Below are 22774 nucleotides of genomic sequence, written 5' to 3' on the forward strand. Positions count from 1 at the left end.
ACAAAGCAAAAATAAGTATGGTGAATATCAACAATTTTACCAGTCAGGTCTCTTTCTTTATTTAAATTTTCATAATTCTGTTTATTATACTTGTGTTTCACAGGTGATGAAGAAATGAACAAAGACTTTCTATACTTTTCATCTGTGAAAATATATATCAGTCCAATTAGTATTTAATTAAACACTAGACTATTTTGTTATATCCAGCCGTTCTGTGTGGGTCTACACCAAGAAGTCTCTTTAGTAGAAAGCATTCCACTTTCTATCTTTGCGCTTATTTTTATGTTCCTCCTACGCTGGTTCTGTAACTGAATTATATTTTTATGATGTGTGGTCAGATTACGATTGATCTGTTTATATGTTTATTAGGATACCACGTGCTGTGTGTCTCATGTCAGGGACTGAAGCAATTTGACTTTGATTTATTTGCAACACAAGTATGATAAGCATAACGTTATTTTTCTAAACTAACCAGATGTACAACATGTAAATTGAAATGGCTTGCTTGCCTTTAATGATAGAATGTTACCTGTACAAAAATTTAATATATTGCACTTTGAAATGTAACATGCACAGATAACATCAGATTTTCCAGTAGGCATCTAGTTTACATTTGATTCTTTTTTCTTTGGGGGGACAAAGGCGGAACCGACAGAAATCAAAGATATGCAAAGCTCATATTGAACATTTTCCCATAGTGGCATGGGAAATGTAAAATATGGGGCTGGCATCATTCACGCAGGCCTGTTTTTGCCAGAGAACATCCAATAAAATTTCAACATATAAAAAACCCTATCAAAATATGGTTCTAAAATAAGGAGTTACACGGACTGCTCCAAGGCAGCATTATTAGGTCAGCTGGGATCTAAGCTTATCTGTAATCTGTTATTTTTACCATTTGTCTTTAGATTAGTGGCAGGATCAAATACAGCTTGTCTTAATCACATGACCCAGTGCTGTAAGTGGGGATTTTCAAGCGAGTAAGTCAAGTGTGATTTCTCCTTGAATTGTACAGGAAAATCAGACAATATCTATCAGCTGCCATAGAGATATATATGTATAGGGGTGTGGGTGTCTGTTTTAAATTTCTTAAATCTAGGAAAGACACTGGCTTTAATTTTGTGTGGATATTCCTACTTAGCAGCTCCACTTTGAATAAGACATCAGTTTCCAAGATTAAAGATGCCAGTGTCTGCAGGTACATTTGTATTTAAACTAGTACAACAAATGTAGGAAGCAGCATCGATATTGTACACTACCTAGGATTCAGCTCTTTCCTTAATAGAAAATGCCTTGAAAACAGGAGGGATGGGAAATATAATGTTTTCATCTATAGAAGAATATCTCAGGGATTTATTTTTTTTCTTTTTTTTTTTTTCTTTTTTTCCCCCTTTTTTTTTTTTTTTTTTTTTTGCATTTTGGAAGGATATACATTCGTCTTGGTTTTTGCTTCCAAATATAGTTTAAGGCTATTTGGTAAAGTATATACCAGATATCAGGCTCAATTTACAGGGTTTTCTCCTCACAGAAACTTCTCAAAACTTCATCTCTACAGATTCATATCTTGAAGCTAAACATGCCTTATCAGCTGTGCTCCAAAGACAGAACTCATGCTTAATACTACACACTGTAGGAAAAAAGAGAAGGAAAAAGAAAAATTTAAACAAAACAAACCAAAACAGATTTGAAGCAATGTCAGATCTGCATAACCTACAATACTTCGTGTTTTCAGTCATCCATCAGGCTGCAGGGTGCATGGGATTCAGATTTAAAGTGCTCATCAGGTGAAGAACCAAAGTGCTCGAGTATAATTAAATAGCTGTTCTGCCTATGGCTAAATACATTGCATTTGTTAAAGCAGGAAAACAGAGGATGCGGTAGTTGGGGCTGTCTATCTCACTGGGTTTGGACTGTTTTGACCTAAAGTAGTGCTCAGTAGGATTCAAACCTTGGAAATGGGGGCTGTGGGATTCTCATCTTATTGCGTCTTCACCTGAAGACTTCTAAGTGCTGGGTTGCTCAGCTGGCTGTGGAAGGTAGGTGAAGTGGAATAATTCTGTCTTAATTTGTTTTAAATTAAAGCCTCTTACCTGTGGCAGTTACCACTTCTCTCTTCTGACAATGTGAGGCTCGAAAATATATGATCTTTCCTATATTCCATAACTGGAAATCACTTATCTCTTCAATCACATTTTTTATTTTTTATGTCTGAAGCAAGCAAGAAGCTTCTTCTTGCCATAAATGATACTGCATAGAAAAATAGTTCTAAAAAAAAAATACAACTGTAAACCACAGTTCACCTTTACCTTAACATAACCATTTAAACTTAGATATACTTACCACTCACATTCATATTTCTTAAACTGTTTACAACATCACAACTGGCATTTTAAACAAGCAAGATTTTTTTTTTTCTTTTTTTTTCTCAAGGATACCCTGGAAACTCAATTGATAGAACATTGTGAGCATTTGAAATATTCCATGTAGCACAGCTCTTGAAATGAAAGAGAGAACGTTTATAAAATAAAGGTTAACACAGAAAAGAACTGTTAAAAATGCAATGAATGTTCCGAAGGAGCGCGTATAACTTTTTCTTTACACATCTTGCTACAGAAGATCTAACTTTTTAAGGCTTCCGTTTTCCTTTCACCCATCACTCAAGTCCTCTTGCATTATAAATTTGCTTAGGTTTCAGAATGTCGTTATACTGCTAACAGCAAACGTTTCTCAGTGGGCATTCCCACCACCACCAGACTTGTATGCTTCTTGGTTTCTGATGAACTTTGGAGTTTTAGTGGCTGGATATCCCTGTTCATCTCCAGAAACTTGACATGACATGAGAGGCCTAATGTTATTCTGCAGTAACAAAGATGAGAAGAATGGCAGAGCACATGGGTAAATATGTTAGCTGGGTTCTAGGAAAAGAAACTGGAGGTCAGAGAGATAAATGGTTTCTTTCTTTCCTGCTCTTTACATTTGTAGCACCTTCTACTTGGATTAGCTAATGCCTCTAGTGAATGGTGAGATGCACCCGTTTATAGTTTGTTATTCTTATCCCTAATTATCACACATTTTATAAAAATATAAATAACAAAAAAGTAAGCTGGGTTCCATCTCAAGAGGTGTTTCTTGTTGTCCTCTGAGAATATATTGGATAAGTCAGGTCTCAACAAGCCCTATCCATTGTAGCTGATTGTAAGTCAGACAATAAATACAAAAAGAAGTCGTTCTTGCGGTGAGCTCAGCAAATTCTGAGGAAATCAAAAGCATTCCACTGTGCTTATGGCACAAAGAACACAACAGCAAGGGCATATTTAGTGGAGAGAATGAGACAAAAATTACCAGGTAAGTGACAAACTGTACAAGCATTTTGTTTAAAAAAGGAACTCTGCAGCATTCTGTCTTTAAAGCCGGGTTTGAGCCTCTGGGATATATATCTCAATGCTGTCTGCACGCTCTGTGGCTGAATTCTGTCGGAAAGAGGCTGCTCTCTTAGCAGCCATTAGCCGTCTTCTAGCTTCTTGTCGCTGTCTGTCCGGTAGGTCCAGAGATTTTTCTCTTGTGATAGGGAATTTTCCTTTTGGGGGCTTCTTTGGTACAGGAGGAGGAACCTTTCTTTCTTCCTGCAACAGGGTATTAAAACTGAGGGTGAACTGCGTGCAGAAGGTACTGTCAGTACAGCATGCAAATCAAAGACATGAAATGCAAAATACTGGCTACATACATCAAGCATGCTCAAGTTGTGCTCTCCAATCAGCTGACCAATAGGTTACATGAATAGCTATCTACACTAGGGACACTGGCAACACCCTGTTGTTTCAGCAGCCATCACAAATTCTGCAGTCCTGTGCCTTCTAACAGACTTCTACTGGCCTTGCAGGTATCCGGCACATGCAATCTACATACCTCCCTTTCATAAGAATTTGTTTAATTTTAGCTGACACATTATTACATCCATTATAAACAGAAACACACACTGGCTCTCCAATAAGAATTCAGCGCATCTGTGTGGTCTGATCAAATGAAAAGACTGTCTAAGATTAGCAGGACAGCGTGTTTAATTAAATTAATCATACTGAGTTTAGGCTCAGCTGGATATGAGATAGCAGCTGTGTATTAGTTTAGTCTCCCCCATGAATTGCTGAATGGAAACATGCAAGCACCAGCCAGAGAGGGAACATTGGGCTAATTGTTCTGCTTGCCAGCCTGGACCATTTAAAAGAAAATTATAGTGAAGAATTATCATATTATAAAGTGAGAGTCAGTAGATTTTGGTACCAAAGTAGCTGTAAATTGCTCTGTAGATTTTAAATGAAGAATTGTTTTGAAGTATGAAATTCATATTTTACTCCATTTAGACTGTGAAATATGAAATAAGGGCCTTGAAAAAGATAACGTAGAATCACGTGTAGAATCGTGCAACAGTTTCATTGGAAGGGACGTCTGGAGGTGATCTTGTACAACCCGCATTCAAAACCCACTTGAAATTAGATGCAACTTTGAAGTTAAAGCAGGTTTTTCAATGTGATATTTAATACTGGACTGAATAGCTCTGAAGATGGAGACTCCACAACTTCAAGTGTATAGTATTGTTATTATGACTGATTGCTCAATCACTTCTTAAAGTAATAGCAATAGTCCAGAGTATGGGCTGTTCCTTATGGAGAACACAGTTAATTTGATGCACAGCAGGATTCAAATAATACAAAAATTGAACTGATTCACCTATGGTTTACACTGTTCAGTAATTTATTTTTTTTTTAACTAATTCTGAGTCTATTGCCAAAATGCTTTAGCCAAGTCTAAATAACTAATGTTATTTAAGATCAGAGTTCTACATTCTCATCTCAACAGGAACAGTGCAGCAGTTTAAGATGCTATTCCCCATGACAGCCATTTCTTCCAGCATTAATTTTCTTTGTTTCCTGTTTTCAGACAGGAACATAACAGCTCCATTCCTGCTGTCCCACCTCTTTTTTCTTTTTTTTCCCCCTTCACTTTTAGTAATTTCCCTCTTAGGAACATCACTGTTGCTGTCACTATAACAATTTCTTACTTCCAGTTGTCACTAGTAAGCAAGAGTTGCAAACTCACCATCCACCAACCCGTTGGCTGAAAATTAAAATCCAAGAGGAGCATGAAGAAATGAAAGAGTTGTCAAAATGCCTCCTAATTCCTCCCAAACCAAACAAGTATTCACCTGAGGCCAACAGTACTGACTCAAACCAAATGCTGTCTTCATGTGACTGATAAAATAATCAGGAAGGATAGTGGGATAATCAAGGTGAGGGACTGAGCTCTAGAAAGGGGGGAAGACAGTTTCAGAATTACATTGCTTTTGTGGGCAATATGCCACCTTCGGTTTGTAAGCATCATGGCCAGGGTGTCTCCCAGGTGGTGGAGTTTTAGGGCAGATATGCAGGCATGACTCTCTGTCCCCCAGCCTTTGTGGGCCAAGACTTAGTATGACTTTGTGCTCTTTTGCCACATGTGTCTAACTCAGACCTGTTCTAGTATCAGTTGTGTTGTGCAGGCAGGATTAAACACTGTAGTGCTCAGATTTCAGCTGCCCCAAATGTAGAACAGTGCTGAGTTTACCTTGATTGGATTCTTGGGCTGTTGTCCTCAGTCTGAATTAATCAGGACATATTTAAGTTCTAGTCTTTAGAATGCAAATCTAAGTAATTTGAACAAAAGTGTTATGGAGTAAACTAACTTAGCAAAATCCATTTTATTTGTTACACAATTCAGCTCATCATTGTTAAAAAGAAAAAAACCCTCATATCTGATGAAGATTTCCATGTATAAATCGGGCCATACCAATTAGATACTTTCTGGAGTGTATTCACTGTTGTATTTAAGACAAGGAGACTGCAGGACTACAAATGGGGAGTAAATGGTACTGTCCATGGTCTGCTTACCTTCCTTTCAGGTGATTCTATTATTTTCCATTCATTGAGTTTCAAGTGGTGCAGTTCATCAAACTTCATGCTGACGTCTTCAATTGAGAGCTGCAATAAGTCCCAGAAACCTGCTAGGTCCTGGGAAGTTGGCCTCGGCATGGCACTCGGGTCCTGTCACAAAGGAGACAATCTGAATAAACCAGAAGCCTTTAAACAACGTGCTTTGAGGCAGCAAAGGCATCACGCCAGATTACATTGCTACAGTGCTGCTCAGTGCTAAGTCTACACGCACTTTACAGCCTGGAGCTGTGACTGAAAAGTTGCGCCTCCTACGCAGCCCAAAAATGAATGAGTTGGATATCTTACGCTAGCATCCCTGATTCCATGCAGCATGGGAAGCTCCTTAGCACCATATGCTGCGCTGACCTGCATTCCTAAATAGGAGCAAGCTGACAGCCTCTGCCTGCTGATTATTAAAGGGAAACAAAATGTGGTTCATATTCTAGACAGCCTGAAGTCTTTCTGGTTAAAAATTGCATTCATGGTAGCTGATCAGAAGGTAAAATAATGCCACAAAGAAGTAGTCAGCTTATGCTGAATTCAATGTTTACAGTGTTTTGCATTTTCAAATGTATACATAAGGCATTGAATTTTGATGGGGGATGGTAGACTTTTGTTCTCCAGAGTCGAATCATGCTCAGGCACTGGGAAGCACTACACACAGGTACTGCAAGACTTAATGGAACAAACAGTGATGGTAGCAATTAGCAAGGTGAGCCTCCATTTGACCATTAACCTGGTATCAGTTCTGAATAAAAAAGACAATTTTGTATGCAGACTCTTAACCCTATGCTCTGTATTGGTACTTGTTCAAGAAGACAGCTTTGTCATTTTAATGAAATAGGGCTTAACTGGTAAACACCTCTGCGAAGATGATGGAGAAATGTCTCTTCCCTGTCAGTGCAGAAGGGAGCCATTAAGGCGTCTACAGAATTGGATGGAGTCAAAATCAGGCGAAAAGGACTCTGTATCTCCCCTTTTCTGGGTGAAAGCTGTAATGACTATTTTACTATGTTAGAAACACTGGTGTTATTGCTGAAGCAAGGCTCTGTGCCCCATCTTTCACAAATCTAGTGGACAAAGGAGCATTTTAGATATTCAGCACAACTCCACATCGTTGCCTAAAACCTGGGAGGTAAGTCAGCATTTCTGTTGAATTTCTCCCTTGAATATAAGGGTCTTAAACTAGGACTTGTTACTCAAACTTGGCTTTGCAGATGCCACTGTGAGAGTTGAGTACTTTGGAGCTGGACACTACAACATGAAGTGTGACCTATACCTAAACCCTTTCAGGAATCTGGGCCAAGAGGCAGCCTAAAAACCAATCCACTTAGAAGTCTTCTTTCCTAGAAGGGCGTCTCCTTTTCTTAGGAAGCTTCAGGGACTCAGCAGACCTGTCCATATAGATTATAACAGACTTCTGGGAAACATGATACATCTCTAGATTAGTGTTCCTCAAAAACAGCTTACTTGGGTAGATCCCAGTTTGCTCCAAAACCATTTAAAATTTATGTCAGTGTATTAGTTACTCTACAGAGGTCAACATCTCAGGCTTCAGGAACCAACTTCCTGTGTGAAATCTGCCAGAATGGTCCCATAGCAATATATCTTACATTGCAATCTGCTCTCTCCAGCCTGGTCTTCTCATTTCCTCTCTCCAGTTCCCTCCAAATAGCCATAAAATTATGCCACTCATTGAAATGTCATTGCCTTCTGAATCAAGGCTAATTGCTTTCCTGTACCTCTGTTGACCCCACTCTGCTCATTGTGTTTGGGAAGATTGCAGCAGCCTTCAGCGCGGCTGCTTGCAGTGGAGTGTGTCATGCATTGCGTGGACACAAGAGGGCTGCCTCCTGCTGCTGTGGCTTATGGGTCTGCAGTCCATGGATAAACGCTGGCACAAACGATTACTATTACAGCTAGCTAAGTTTTGAAAAGATTGGCTTAAACCAGTTCCTTCTCGGAAGCTGCTAATTTATTTGTACCTTCTTTGGAATTCAGCTCTGCAGCCCTCCTTCTGAACGAAGCCTAAAGCACTTAAAGCCTAGCAGTACCTAGCAGGTGCTTGAGCTGCTCTGTTTTTGCCCAGAACCATGACATATTGAGTGATGATCTCACGAGCTGAGCGGGATCTGTGCTGACTAGAGCGTATGGAGGAGGACATGTCAAAGAAAAAACAGGGTGTTACAAGAGATAATGTGAATAATGCAGAAGGGAGTAGTTATTAATCAGTGATTTTTTTTTCTCCAGCAGTTAGTGGAACAGTATGCTGCAGGAGATAGCCAGCCAGGTTCTTAAAAACAGCTTCATCAAAGCTTATATTTCTATGGATTTACCCTAAGTGAAAATCTTTGGTAAGAGATCTTAACCCAGAGCATAATCAAATGTGTCACTTGAAGATCCCATGACCCTTTAGAAAAAGTCCATAGGTGATGAGCGAGTTTCCTTGTTAAATTTCGGTATAAGTAAGTATATTCCTCTTCCTAAACTACTGCTGCATTTTGAATTGGCGTAAGTAAACACCACTGTTCTTTGTCCTACTTTTATGCTTATTGCTGTTGAACAGTGTTAGAGAAAACTGCTGTGTGGTAGCCCTGTAAGTGCTAGATGTTTTCAGATGGGGGAAAGGTGCTATCTGGCGGTGCTACTGTGGGGCACAGGGATGCTGCCTTAGGAGCAGATGGAAAGCCTGCTGTGGATACTCGCTAAGTGACTATTTAACAACAAACTCAGCTGCTAGGCATAGGAAGAAAAGCCTCAAAACATGAATGAGATAAAAGTCTAGTTCTGCAGTTGCTGCTTTCTGCAGAGCCCATTGCTGATTTAATGAAGCTAAGGAATATTCAGAGCCTACACCTTAAAAGTAGGATAAAGCTACTGTTACAGAGTTCAGAGGTTTATTATCCAAATAAGAATGAGAGAAATAAAATCTTGCCAGTTTTTTGGTCATGTTGTCTGCAAAGCTGTAGAGCTTTCAATGTGCTCCTACTGCTTTTGCAGTAATGAACTGGTCATGCTTCCAAACCTCAGACAGCCGTGCTGAGCAGGAGCTGCCTTTCTTATTACAGTAATGCTCTTGAGCACAAGTGCTGGACCCACTTGAAGGTAAATGAAGTGGAGTGGAGGTTAGGCTCTCCAAATCTTAGTTTGCATAGCTTAATCAATCAGGTAATGGAGGGCACTTTGAAATTTGTAGCGAGAAGCTTTTAGACACCGATGAAGATTTCCTCCTTTCACTATGAAACAAATGACTAGATAGGGAGCAGACATGATGTATTTCGTATTTCAAATGTGGTCATCTCCTGGTTGCCTGACTTTGCATATTTCCTCTGTCATTCTGTAACAGCTATTAAAATTCCTGTTTTGACAGAGTCTTTGAAGTGGATAATTGGATTCTTTCCTAATGAGGATCATATATCTTACCATTTTCTATCAGAGAGTAGGACATTTTTGGCATGACTTTCTCAGTAATATTTGATTGCATTTTCAGGAATTCTGGATGTTTAATTTTATGGATGGAAAGTAACAAGTAGGTTTATGAAGAATTAATGTTTTGCCTTAAGAAGTTATATGGCAAATACTAGCATTTAAAGAAATGTATCTAACCAGACATAGAGGTCATGTCTGCTATCATGCACGCAACAGAATTCAGGCCTTTTAATACATAATGGTGTAAAAGCAGTCAAAAGATGAAAGTTGCACTTAATTTCCAAGTGAGCCAAAGAAAGGTGCTCTACCACTAGCTGTAGTTAGATGAATTATGTTTTTCTGTTGATTAATATCATCTTGCCACAATGAGTGTATCACTGATGGCTGCTGTCATATTAATGAAGATAACGTTTAGAATTGAATTAGTCTCTAATGAACTTCCAGAACAATAGCAGTTAACTCTCACGAGGAATAGACTGCATCTGTTCCTTTAGCCCTAGGATATCTTATGTATAATTGGCAATGCAAATTATGAAACCCAATTTTATTAACATTATCTATATTCCTGTTTCCAAGATCAGTCCTATTTTCAGATAGGTAGAAAACTGGAACATGCATTCTCCCCTAATTTGCTATTTTACTGTTCTCCACTTACTGCAGTGCTAAAATTTTCTCCTTCGTTACCAGAAATACAGCTACTATTTTAGGTACTGCAAAAATAAGGCACAATATTATGTCTCAGAAAATTTGCATTTGCTCCTTTCTCTCTCTTTTTCTTTTTTTTTAAATAAAGACAGAAAAAAGTAAAAGACAAAACAGCCAGGCTGAAATTCTGAAATTATGTTTTTGGTTTGGAAAAATATATATAACAATATCCTAACAAAATACTTTAAATTAAAGCCCCACAAAGGAGCAGTAAGACAAAATTTGAGACATGAAAATGACATTTCAGAATGCTACTGCTTGGGTACAGTATATGTGTTTTTGTTGCTGCCTTTGATGCAAAAATATTAGATTCTAAAATTTAGTTATGTTCTGTGGAATATCTATGGATGAATAGCATTAAACTCTTCAAGAATGGCCAGACACAGTGACTTACCAGATTTTGCTGACAAAGCCAATAAAATTGCTGGAATTTCTGAGACATGAGGAGCTGAGCACTTCCAACAGCACTGCGGATCTTACCTAGGACTAAGCATACAGACAAATTATTACCAATAGGTGTCTTTTGGCAGTAAATGCAAAATGCAGCTCAAAAAAGATGTAGTTTAAATTACTGTTTATTTTATAAGGGAAGTAAATACTTGGTTTTGTTGCTTGCTATTATATATGTAAAATACTTCTGAAAAAGATGGAGATATAGGAAAGCTCTTACTCTTTGGAAAAAGATAGAGATATAGGAAAGGCACCTTACTCTTTGGCAATAACAAATGATATATTAATGTCAGAACAGCTAAGATTGTATTTGCTTAAGGAAGCAGAAAAGGGAGTATAGACAGATTCCTGAAGTGAGCATACATTCCTGGTTTTGAGAACAACCTTAAATTTCAAAGTAAATTACACCCCCTGTCCCTCCATTTACATTTGTTTGTGTAAATTGAAATCAGTTGAAATAGTCTTTCCTCAAGAATCAGTTAGATGCCTGTTCCCTCCAATCTCAAAAAGTGATTTACATGTACTTTAGGTCATCTAGTTCTGTAGTCACAAATGACTTCACTCAGTTGTGTGGATAATCCCTGGGTGAGCTCTGTTCTGAGGGTAAGGTTAATATATTACACTGTAACATAAGATATTCCTACCACAAGGATGAGTTCCTCAGAGGAATCATGTCTTTGAAACATGTCTTGGTACCCCCATCAGGAGTTACAGGTTGCCTACCCAGAGAAATACACAAAGTCCTAAGCATAGGAGCTTCCAACAAAGTAGGACACAAATGAGTGCTCCAGGTCTTTGCTGGATAATGATCAGTCCCCACAGTACTTTGGGTTTTCCCTACTGTCAGTGAACTTGCAATTTATAGTGCGCCTAAGCACTGGAGAAAGGGACCAAATTCATTTTACTGATTTTTCTTCCAAGAGTCATCTGTCTAAATCAACATTTCCGGGTGCTCTGTGATCAGCAATCCAAACTCATCAGCTCCTCCATGTTAGGCCCTTACTTTTAGATGAGCTGAATCTCTTACTGGAGATGCCTGTTTCATTCTATTGGCTGGAGTGCTAAGGGGAGTGACTTATCCCTAGGAAACTAACTCCTCCTAGACTCCCACATTTGCTGGGATAAATACCATACTTTTGTGGGTAGCAATATACTTTCCTACACCTCCTTCCTACATGTTCTTTCCTACACTTCCTTTCTTCCACATCCATCTCTAAACTGAAAAAAGCAGAACTTTAAAAAGCATTTTAAGCTGGGGTTTCAATGGAAGATTGATTTTATCTGGAGAACTTCCAGATCTTTAGACAATGCTTAGGGTAAAGATTGAAAGAGGCAGAGGTAGGGGTGAGACAGGAATTACTCTGACATCTTTTAATTCAATCGGAAGAAAACAAATTGATAATTGAAACAGGATGCAGAGGGTGGAATGAAGATACAGATAGCACAGCAGAATGGATCTGCAGCTTGTGATACAGAAAACATTAAACTCTGGTAGGGCTTAACATTTTGTTGTTATTTAGAATAAGTATAGGAGGGGAGTGAATGGCACGTGGAAACAGGAGTTCTGTTAGAGGTACTAAGGTTTTATTTTTGCTTTTCTCTAAACTAGTAAAACATCTGCTTAACCACAGGTAGCAGCAGGAGATCAGCTTTAGGCACAGAAGATTTAGGCTCAAGTTCTGTAGAAACACACAGACTCTGTAACTTTCAAAACATGTGTTAATATGTAGAGCTGTGGTTCTTAAACTCTATTCCATTTTCTGTTAGACAAACAGTACAGCCGCACTGCATCATTAAATTAAACAGCAGTATGCCTAAGTCATCAGTCCCATGTGTCACCTGTTTGTGAAAGGGTTAAGTTGTTCAGGGCTGAGTGAGTAATTCACTGGGGTTTGGTTTTGCTTTGCTTTGCTGGCCAACTGGAATAAAGCATTTTAATTGGTTTGAGGTTTTTGATCACCAAACCCCTCACCTTCTTCTACAGAGTTATTGGTATATGGAAAACAATGTTTTGGGTGTTAAAACCTGAACAAACATACAAAAGTCTAAATAATAATATTAATAATAAATGTTTCATTTGATCTGAAACAAATCGCTTTAATTTGGTTTTCAGCATTTTTAATAAAGGCAAAGACTTAAGTGACAAATAGCCTTGTATTCCACTTTCCCCTTGGTGCTCTGTAGCTCAGGACATAAAATGAACTCCCAGCATGGGGTCTGAGTCCCTTCTTTGCCCGGATGGGGAATTGTGCTGTAGCAGGTCCCTGACATTGCCTATTCCACACTGTGTTCAGCTGTTCACTGGGCAGAAAGAGAGTGAGGATGATTCTGTAGGCTGATGATTGTAGTGCTTGTTTCAGAGTGAGTAAAGTTCATTTTTAGTATCCTCCACTAAATTTTATAGTCCATAGCTCAAATGCATAGCCTGAGTAAAAGGCAGTGGTTTTTGCCCAACCGCAGAAAAGTCGATCTTGATAGAATCAACATATGACTGATACTTTTTTGTGAATCTCACAGTTACCCCAACCGCCATATTAAATAAACATTTGCTTTGTCTTCATTATCCTGAAGGATAATGTCAACAAACCCTGGTGATTTAAAGCCCAGTCAGACCAGATGAGACCTAGGTTGGCAATGCAGCATCTTGGTGTGATCATAGAATCATAGAATAGTTAGGGTTGGAAAGGACCTTAAGATCATCAAGTTCCAACCCTCCTGCCATGGGCAGGGACACCTCACACTAACCTGTGTCACCCAAGGCTCTGTCCAGCCTGGCCTCGAATACAGCCAGGTGTGTGATACACATCAGCTGGGGATGTAAGAGTAGTTCTGGGCTACTTGCATATGCCACTGGGTCACAGCAGTGAATACACATATATAATTACTGCCCGACCATTTACTAAAGATCTTTTTCCATTTCAATAAGTAAATCAGATGTAATAAAACATAGAAGTTACAATCTCTCACATTCATGCTACTCTGCTTTGCTGTAATTAAATTGAAGTATTAAAACACTTCAACTCATAATCTTTAGCACAATGTTAATAGACAGCCAAAACCTTGTTATTAATTTCATGCATTGGGGAATTATTCTGATGAGTGCAGATTGATTATCTCCATGAAAGAATGATGAATGTTAGAGGCTGGAGAGATTGAGATGTTTGGTAATGCCTAGAAAAATTTGCTTGTAAATAAATGAGGATAAAATCTACCAACACACATAAATATATATAATTTTCATACAATCCATATCCTCCCTCTATTAAGATAATGTTGTATTTACTTGAATGTGAGGAGAGTCACACAACAAACATTCTGCTCCCTGCAGCGTATGAAACACTCCGTTTTTGTTGCGTGGTCCTGTATGGCTTCTACTCTAAAGACATACAAAACCCTGCCTGTGACTTCAGTAGAAGCAGACTCAGGATTTATATGCTGCATAGAGATTTTGTAAATTGCCTGTATGCAATATACACAATTAACGCAATGGTGTCTCTTGCCCTTCAATAAGTGTATTACAAAATTGCAAGTAATATATATGTGTTGTATTGGTTATGGAATGCTACAAAATCTTGTAATCGAAAATGGTTTCTTATCACAAAGGTAGAGGGGGGAAAACTAGGTCTATGTTGATGAAACTAAGATTATAGTCTGATGCTGTAACTCTATTCTTGACAGGTTAAAAGCTTTGCTCAATTGTGCCACTGCTGCACCAGCAATAAGAAACTACTAACAATAAATCTGCTTCTGGCATTCATTACTGCTTATTTAAATGACATGTTTTAATTTAAATTTTCATTCCATTTGATTGTTCCATTTTTTTCTATACTCTTAAATAAATTGCCCCACAAACAATCAGAGTCTATGTGCCTGGAAAAAATATTGAAACTGGCAGGCATTTATTTTATCCTCCTAACTCAAAACAGGGCATAACATTTGGCTAATCTCTAAACCTAAATTAGTAATCTTCAGAAATATATGTCTTACTATCAACACAGCAAGTAAGTGTAATAATAAATGTATAACATTCAGAGTGAGATGACATTTTAGGATGGCACAGTTACAAGTTTGCAGTGCTCTGGAAGGCAGGCCAGGCAATGGAGTCCTTGCACACCAAATGGGACTTGGTGCAGATTTTCTTTTTACCTTAATGGAGCTGAGATCAAAGAGAAGAAAACTTGAGTAGAGCAATACAAATGTTAGGAGAAATTATCGCATTCCTCACTATGGAACTTTAAAGACTGTTCCAGGGCAATTAAGACATTCTACAGTCATTCACAACATTCCAAATATAGATTTCAGTAGTTCCTGAAGGACAGGTTTGCGAAAAGCATTGGGAAATTATGTCAATCACTTCTCTTTGGTTAAAGGATCACTTGTATTTGGTCAGACACCTAAGAAAGCTTCTATGGATGACTGATGAGTATACTAAAATTAGTTGTAGGCTTTTTTTTTGGAGGTGGGGGGGAGGTTTGGGGTTTTTTTCAAAGCATGGAAGATTTAACTCTATGTTTTCTGTTACTGTTTGGCTCTGTTAGTAAAGCCCTTGCAATACTGTGGAAATATTAGCCAAAGGATTACCAAGATAAAATACAGCATCCACAGAATGAAGACGTAAGGGGAGAGAAGGGTGATATTTTAAGCTCCCACTCTAATGCTTTTTCGCCCACTAGAGTTCACTGTACTATGCCAGCTATTCCAGTAGAGCTCCTGACCATAATGCAGATGATACCAGCAAAATATCTTTCTGCTGGCATACTTTATACAATCGCTGTTATTTTATTTTTTGTTTTGCACCTATCTTAGGATTTTTATCCAAGAGTAAACTTTGTGGCTGTTCTCCCTTTAAATTATGAACTGAAATACTTCAGTGGCCAAGCACGTGGCATTCAGAAGCCCAGGATGTCTCCTGCTTCCCTCTGCTAGACATCGCCTACAAGTTGTGAGCAGGCAGTGCAGCTCCCCAGTTTGCCTGTTCTCCCCCTCCCTGCTCTTATCACAGAGCTTACAAGCAGGTGTCAGAGTCCTGGCCCTTTTGGTCTTCAATAGCTTTGTGACAATTGAGGGTGTTTTTCTTGTCATCACCGATACGCCAGTAACAGCCAAACACAATTTTCAGGGTGTAAAACCGAAACTTCAGTCAGGACCCTTGAGAAACACATACCTTTGCTTGAAGGCACCCTGCTAGTGCAAATCATTGGATGACTTACCCTGGGAACAGTTACAGCCACATATATGTTTTAGATATCTATATGTGTTATAATAAACACTGACAACAGAAATAACTGCCCCCACAAACAATATATGAACTCTGCAAAGGCTTAAAAATACAGCTCATGGCACCTGACCAAATAAGCAAATTCTGTGAAAAAAGTTGTTATTTTTGCTGTAAAGATTATCTTCTCCTTTCCTAAGACCTGATGAGTGAAGGTCTTAAAACAACATTATGGGAGAAAAGATGCAGTGAAAGAAAAAATCAATACAGCAATCAGACAGCTTTCTGTGATCTCAGGGCTATTGTGTTAACGCAAAAAATGACATTGTTTTCTAAGATGCAGTTCTATTTTAACTTTTCCCATGATTAAAACGAAATGGAAATTGTATCATAAAGACAGCCTTCCCCTAAGAGATGCAAAGCTATATTTGGTCTTCAGGTACAATTAATATAACCAGGCCAAAAATAAATGATTCAGCATCAACAATGACAGTTTGAATGTGCAAACTTCGCTGTGAAGTGTTTTGGGAATAGTAGCTCCTGCTGGAAGATGGGAATACATATTCAGTTGCTTCTGTCTCCACCATTTGCGTATATTTTCTTCAGGGAACTGCCAAATGCTTAAATATGTCAAGATACATTTCATGCTGGGATATTGTTAAACCTCAGTTTTTGTGGATACATAACTTTTAACCTTCATAGCTCAAACTGGGGATATAAAATATGTCAAAAGGAAAAAAAACATTCACACTGAAATTTTAAAATGCTGTGAAACATATTCCCTTGGTGAAAATAATTCTTTGATAACTTAATTTTACTTGATATAAGCTATATTAGGTTTATATTAGGGATCCCATTTCAAAGGCAGTGTAATTTGGAGATTATTTGAGGAAGATCTTTTGAAATGAGTCACATCAAACGGAAAATCAGAAGTCTGGGTGTCACCTTTGACAATCAGATGAAAATAAACTTCTGGTTTTGCATATGCTATATAGACTGATTCTATAACAACTTCTTTAATCTCTTAGGGAGGTCATAATGTTGCCCCAAATACAAGTAATTAACCCATATTGATTAGTTTAAAAAGGGAATTTCAAGGGTCCATTTCCATTGTGCTTTAGTAACTGTGTATCAGGGAATTGCTCTTTCTTTTTCTCTTGCAGTGTAGAGTCACTCTGCAAATGGGGAAACATAAAATCCTTATACTAAGTTTTGTTTTCTGACTGAAATGTTCCAGGTTAAAAGGGTGTCACTAACTCCAAATATCAAGAAAAATTACCAAAGTCCAATTTGTCTTCATGTCCTTCTGCACAATTTACTGAAAACTCCCTTCCTAATATCCATTTCCTCATGCAGCAAGGTGTTTCAGACTATTTCTGGAGTGCAAGAGCATAGCTTCACATGATGGGAGGGAGGGTTCTGCATCTTGGAATGGGTAGTCAGCTAAAACCAGCTCCTCCAGGTTTTCCTAACGTAGTACAGTGTCACATTCCATAATACAGCTAATTCCCTCACTGTGCCTTCTAGTGAGGAAAGAGTACTGACATGAGAGCCACATTTCATGTGGCTGCAGGTTTGATTAGGGCTGCTCATGAAAAAGAGCTTTCAGAGAGAGGAGGTAGGAAAAGCCCACACCCTTGCCTGCAGACTCCCCACTGGCCTCCTAGGGAAGGAGAGGGGCTGACTGCCTGTGTGTTTCTCCCCTTGGCTCCCTAATAATTTTATTGTTTCCAAAGAGATCAAAGTCTTGCTCTTTGATCTGCTGTGTCCAATCGTAAGCACTGATATCCCTGCATCAGTAAAAAGCAATGTTGGAAGCAGGTGCTTTGGGATACTTAATGTTGGCACAGAAATGTCAGTATTCAGCAGTGCAAACTTTTGGGGAATTGAAAAAGAAGACGCATGCAGTAAAAAAAATTGTTAACAAAATAACCATTATGAAAGAAGGTTTGGAAATCCTCACATTAGCTAAACAAAGCAAAATATTATATTATTTGTACTATAACAGCCCTTAGGAGGGTTGGAAGGACAAAACCATACTCCAGAAAGCACCAGAGGCTGAAGGAAGAAAAGCAACCGCATGCTCTCCCAACCTCTATTCTTGTGTTGCTACTTGGCAGACTTGTACACAACATACTGGAGAAATATGATTGCAAAATAAAAAATGACGAGGTAAAAACCTAGACATTCTTCCTTTTGAAAAGGTCAGTGCAAGAAATAGAAATTGGCCTTTTAGTCACCATGCAGGCCTGGCTCAAGACCTAAGGGTAGATCATAGCAAGAACTCATTGAGGGGAAAAGAAGATGGTTGGGAAAGAGTATTCAGAGGCAATGGTGAGATTTGTGAGAGTGCAGGAAAAGATGCTAGTAAGAAAACTTAATATGAACTAATTTGTGATCTGAGAAAATCTCAGCTGAGACAATAATTCAGATTGGCAGGGATTGAAATATTTATAAAAACTGAGCCTGAAGAGCAAGGATAATTGACCTCAGAGGGAATCACAGGGAGCTGGCTACTGAGTGCTAGGACCACTTTGATATATTACTATCATTAGTGCTGGCTTGGATCTTGTTCCAAAATAGTCTACATTATTTTTCACTTTACCTCATCACTCCTTTCAAGATGTCCGCAGGATGTGAGAGACTAATAATGATTCTTGACAAAACTGTAGTAAGAAAATGCAGCTGAACTATCTAATAGCACATATACCTGTGTAACTGCAGAAGTGCTTTAACTACTGTTTTTGCCTACTCCTTTCTGTTCTTCCAACAGACCCTTTATGACAGGTGGAAGTGCCTGTATAGAAACTAAAAGATGTTAAAAATGGGTGATCATTAATAAGAGGCAAATGCTCAGGTTTCAGGAAAATGGCAAAAAAAGATGTTCACGTAGGACCACTTTGTGTGCTCTGGCAAAGGGTCAAGTGCCGAAGGCATATGAGTGGGAATAACGTGTCAGAGCTGGAGCTGTGGGTGGAGCTGTTGCACCATTAGAGCCATCTCTAACACCCAGACTTCGATCCTGCACTAGATGCTACAGTTGCCTCCTCAACTACTACAGAACCTTACTCCAGGAAAAGACAATTTGCAAAGCTTGCAGGACATGGATCTTATATCTTTGGTGCTACAAAATGAGTAAGGAAAAGATTCAGACCACAACTTTACCCTAATAGATTTCTTACTGTGGCAGACATCTATAAGAAAAGATACTGAAATATTCTTACTTTCTTCAGAAAGATCATTTTCTTCTGCTTCTCTTTCCATTTCTTTACACCACCCTTCCATTCTCTTAGTTTCAGTATGCAGCAACTTCATAAACCAAGATCCATCCCGTCGACAAGGAGACATTCGACCAGTCTCTACTGTCTCAATGGCAGGCTCTAGCCAGGGTTCTGGTGGTGGAAGGTTTGAGGTGTCAACTGGGGTCCTATAATCTTCTCTGTAACTGAACAGTCCCTGCGTCCGTACAGTTCTCACTGCACTGTATTGGGTGGGTGTGCTGGGCTCTGAGTGCTGCTGGAATGAGGAGCCAAACTGAAGTCCCTTGTCCTCCATGGTGATGTGTCCTGGAAAGCCCTCCAGTTCCAGGTCAGCCTGGACAGCTGCTGTTACGCTGTTTGAGCGCTTGAATCGTCCGTGCCTTGGTGAAGAGGGAAGAAAGAAAAGAGATTAAGACATAGAAATACATGTGTGATTATACAGAGACACAGAATGATGTTTCAGTGAATGGATTCTGGTTTTCTCCTTGGACCTTATGTTAAATATGTTTCCTTTGTGCATACCTCACTAAAATAAGACAGTGAGTAGCAACAGAGAGGAAAATCAAAATGCATAGTAGCATCATTGATCTGAGCAAAGATACAAAAGAAAATCATTTAAATTATATCTGGAAGCAAATATTGATTTATTCTTATACTACAAAATACCATGTATACTATTAAATGAACTGGAAATAACTAGCAGAGATGCAAGGTTCTGATAGATGTCTGTAGAGTACATATATAAAATATTTCAAAAATTAAGAATTGCAATTAGATAAATTCTGAAAATCTGAAAAACTAATTTAAGACTATTACTGTTATATTTTTACTTGCCTCATAGGGTAACCATTAAATGTTGATTTTCTATTGTGATATGCCACCAAGTAACGACATTTTAGAAAAGCTTTATGTTAAAAAGTTAGAGAAGCAAAGATTATTTGTGAAATCTTTTCACGTCTGAGCCTATTGTTTCAAATTACTTCTAGTCAATGATGGTAAAAGGCAATTAGGAGGTAGATACTGTCTGACAGCTGCCATGAAATGAGATAATGCTCCCAGTCCAGCACTTAAAGGCTGTGCCTGACAGGGATAACCTGTAGGTTAATACATTGGCCAGCAGTTTAAAAAAGCTACAGAAGTGTCAGAGATGATGCTAGCTTAGGATACAGATACCATGTGTTTTATCCTAACCATTATCTCCCCCTGTGTGGACTGGGAAAGCCTGGAGCAGCAGGAGGGGTCCTATCAAAGGAAGGGTATTCCAATATACAGCTCTCTTTGTTCTGCCAATAATGAAATTATATTAATCCACTACTTAAATGTAAGACTTTCACTTCCTTCCCTCCAATTAAAAACTGCAAAGTTAACTAAATATTAAGCAACTGCTAAGTAATCAGTACAAATTTTACCAAATGACCGCCATGCATAGGAGAAATTTGTCTCTGAATTATTTAGAGGCAGCACTTGCCAGATGTTTGTTATTAACTCTGTTTACAAATGTGTGCTACATTTGTGTGTACACTACAGATTTTTGTATATGCTTGAATTACCTTTTTTCATCTTCCACTTGTACTCCAACAGAGTGGTATTCCCGTAGGCCTCTGCTTTCAGTATCTGAATCAGTTGCTGTTTCCACCTAATTCAACACAAAAAATACATCTGCAGAGTGAGTGCAACTTAGCACTATTTCTACCTGCACTCATTCAAAATTAATTACATATTTCTTCTCTTACCACTAAGAAACACCTAGCACAGTAAAATAAATGAAATATACATTCAGCCTGGTATCCCCGTTTTGGTGTTGTGTTTGATGAAGCTTTGCGCAAGTACTTCTGTTCTGCTGTGTAATTCCCTATTTCAGACCTAAGCAGATGCAATTACTCAGTTCAGTGGAAGCAGGGAATAAGCTTAGTCTGGAAGAGCTGTTCTTAGAATAAGGAATCCACAGGATAGCCCCTTTTATATTATTATAAAACAGTCTCATTATAGTCTTGATTTACAAAATAAAATAAAATCTCAAGTAGCCTGATAAACTTGCAAGGGATAAAAAGAAACGCTGCAATGAAATTTTATCGACAACTGTGTTCACAAATATAGAACCATTTAAATGACGTGAGGGATACAGCAGAATGCCATATCGCACTTCTTTTAATAACATGGTCCTGAAAATGCTATATCAAGCAAGTAATTTATGCACTTTTTATAGTATTCTCATTTGAAACACAGTTACTGAAATATATTCACAGTGGAGTTTTCTTCATAACTGAGACCACATTGCTTTTGCAAGTTTCTGTGGGATTTTATATAACACTCCCCACCACCGCACCACCCCCAAGTCTTTGACACAGACATAGTGAGTGCTGCAGAATGCAAATTATACAGAATCAAGGGAGTCAGGAAAAAAGAAAAAGACTAGGACTGACTTTTCCTTTTGAATGATATTTTCCCTGTTAAATCAAAAAATACCAGCAACCAGTTTTTCAATACATACACTCCACATGTGGATTCAAAGAGTATGTCCTGTGATGAAGACAACATCACTTTTCCCCTTGCAGCAGTCACAGGCACCTCTGGAAGGAGCCCAATGGCCTTTGCAGCTGCTCTCAGCTTCATAGTCCCAATCTCACCATGTTTCTGGAAGGATGCTGAGAGAAAGGGGAAGGATGGTGGGAAATAAATATACAGGTGGACTATAATTCTTGAAGAAGCTAGGTCTCTGTGCACAGCCTCACATGGCAGTGCTTCTGACAAGGTTTAATGACCGTAAGATGATAACGCAGGTAGCATGATGAAGTCAGCACACCTGGATTGCTCTGGCTCACAGCTCGGACTGTGTTGGATGGCCAACATGGCTTCAGTAAGGGCAAATTGTGCCTGACAAATTTGGTGGCCTTCTACAGTGGGGTTACAGCATTGGTGGATAAGTGAAGAGCAACTGACGTCATCTACCAGGACTTATGCAAAGCATTCGATACTGTCCCTCATGACATCCTTGTCTCTAAACTGGAAAGACATAGATTTGATGGGTGGACTCAGTGGATAAGAAATTGGTTGGATGGTTGCACTCAGGAAGTGTGGCTCCCTATCCAGGTGGAGACCAGTGACAAGTGGTGTCCCTCAGCTGTCCTTATTGGGACCAGTGTTATTTAAAATCTTTGTCAGGGATGTGGACAGTGGGATTGATGCATCCTCAGCAAGTTTGCCAATGACACCAAGCTGTGTGGTGCTGCTGACACACTGAAGGGAAGGGATGCCATCAAGAGGGACCTGGACAGGCTGGAGAGGTGGGCCTGTGAGAAACTCATGAAGTTCAACAAGGCCAAGTGCAAGGTCTTGCACCTGGGTCAACGCAATCCCAAACACAAGCACAGGCTGGGATGAGACTGAATTGAAAGCAGCCATGAGGAGAAGGATTTGGGGATACTGGTTGATGAAAAACTGAATATGAGGTAGAAAAATGCACTTGCAGACCAGAAATCCAGTCACATCCTGGGCTGCATCAAAAGGAGTATGACCAGCAGGTTGAGGGAGGTGATTTTCCCCCTCTACTCCACTCTCATGAGACCTGCAGCACTGTGTTCAGTTCTGGGGCCACCAGTTTAAGGAGGAAACAGACCTGCTGGAGCAAGGCCTGAGGAGGCCACAAATATGATCAGAGGGGTGGAGCACCTCTGCTATGAAGACAGGCTGAGAGAGTTGGGCTTGTTCAGCCTGGAGAAGAAAAGGCTCCAAAAAGACTATAGAGCAGCCTT

At 39.0% G+C, this 22774-nt stretch overlaps 1 protein-coding gene across 1 annotated transcript in view; it reads right to left on the reverse strand.

The window, feature by feature from the left end:
• Nucleotides 1-3404: 3404 nt before the first annotated feature.
• Nucleotides 3405-22774, reverse strand: part of DLGAP2 (DLG associated protein 2) — a 149406-nt gene continuing 130036 nt past the window's right edge. Inside the window, exons 7-11 of the mRNA XM_065679172.1 lie at nt 20573-20658; nt 18987-19402; nt 10492-10583; nt 5922-6074; nt 3405-3623 (exon numbers count right to left, since the gene is read on the reverse strand). Of these exons, the coding sequence (XP_065535244.1) occupies nt 3405-3623; nt 5922-6074; nt 10492-10583; nt 18987-19402; nt 20573-20658 (966 nt within the window). The remainder of the gene's footprint in view (nt 3624-5921; nt 6075-10491; nt 10584-18986; nt 19403-20572; nt 20659-22774) is intronic.

This window comes from Lathamus discolor, chromosome 5 (assembly GCF_037157495.1).
Source record: "Lathamus discolor isolate bLatDis1 chromosome 5, bLatDis1.hap1, whole genome shotgun sequence".
In the NCBI taxonomy this organism is placed as follows: Eukaryota; Metazoa; Chordata; class Aves; order Psittaciformes; family Psittacidae; genus Lathamus; species Lathamus discolor.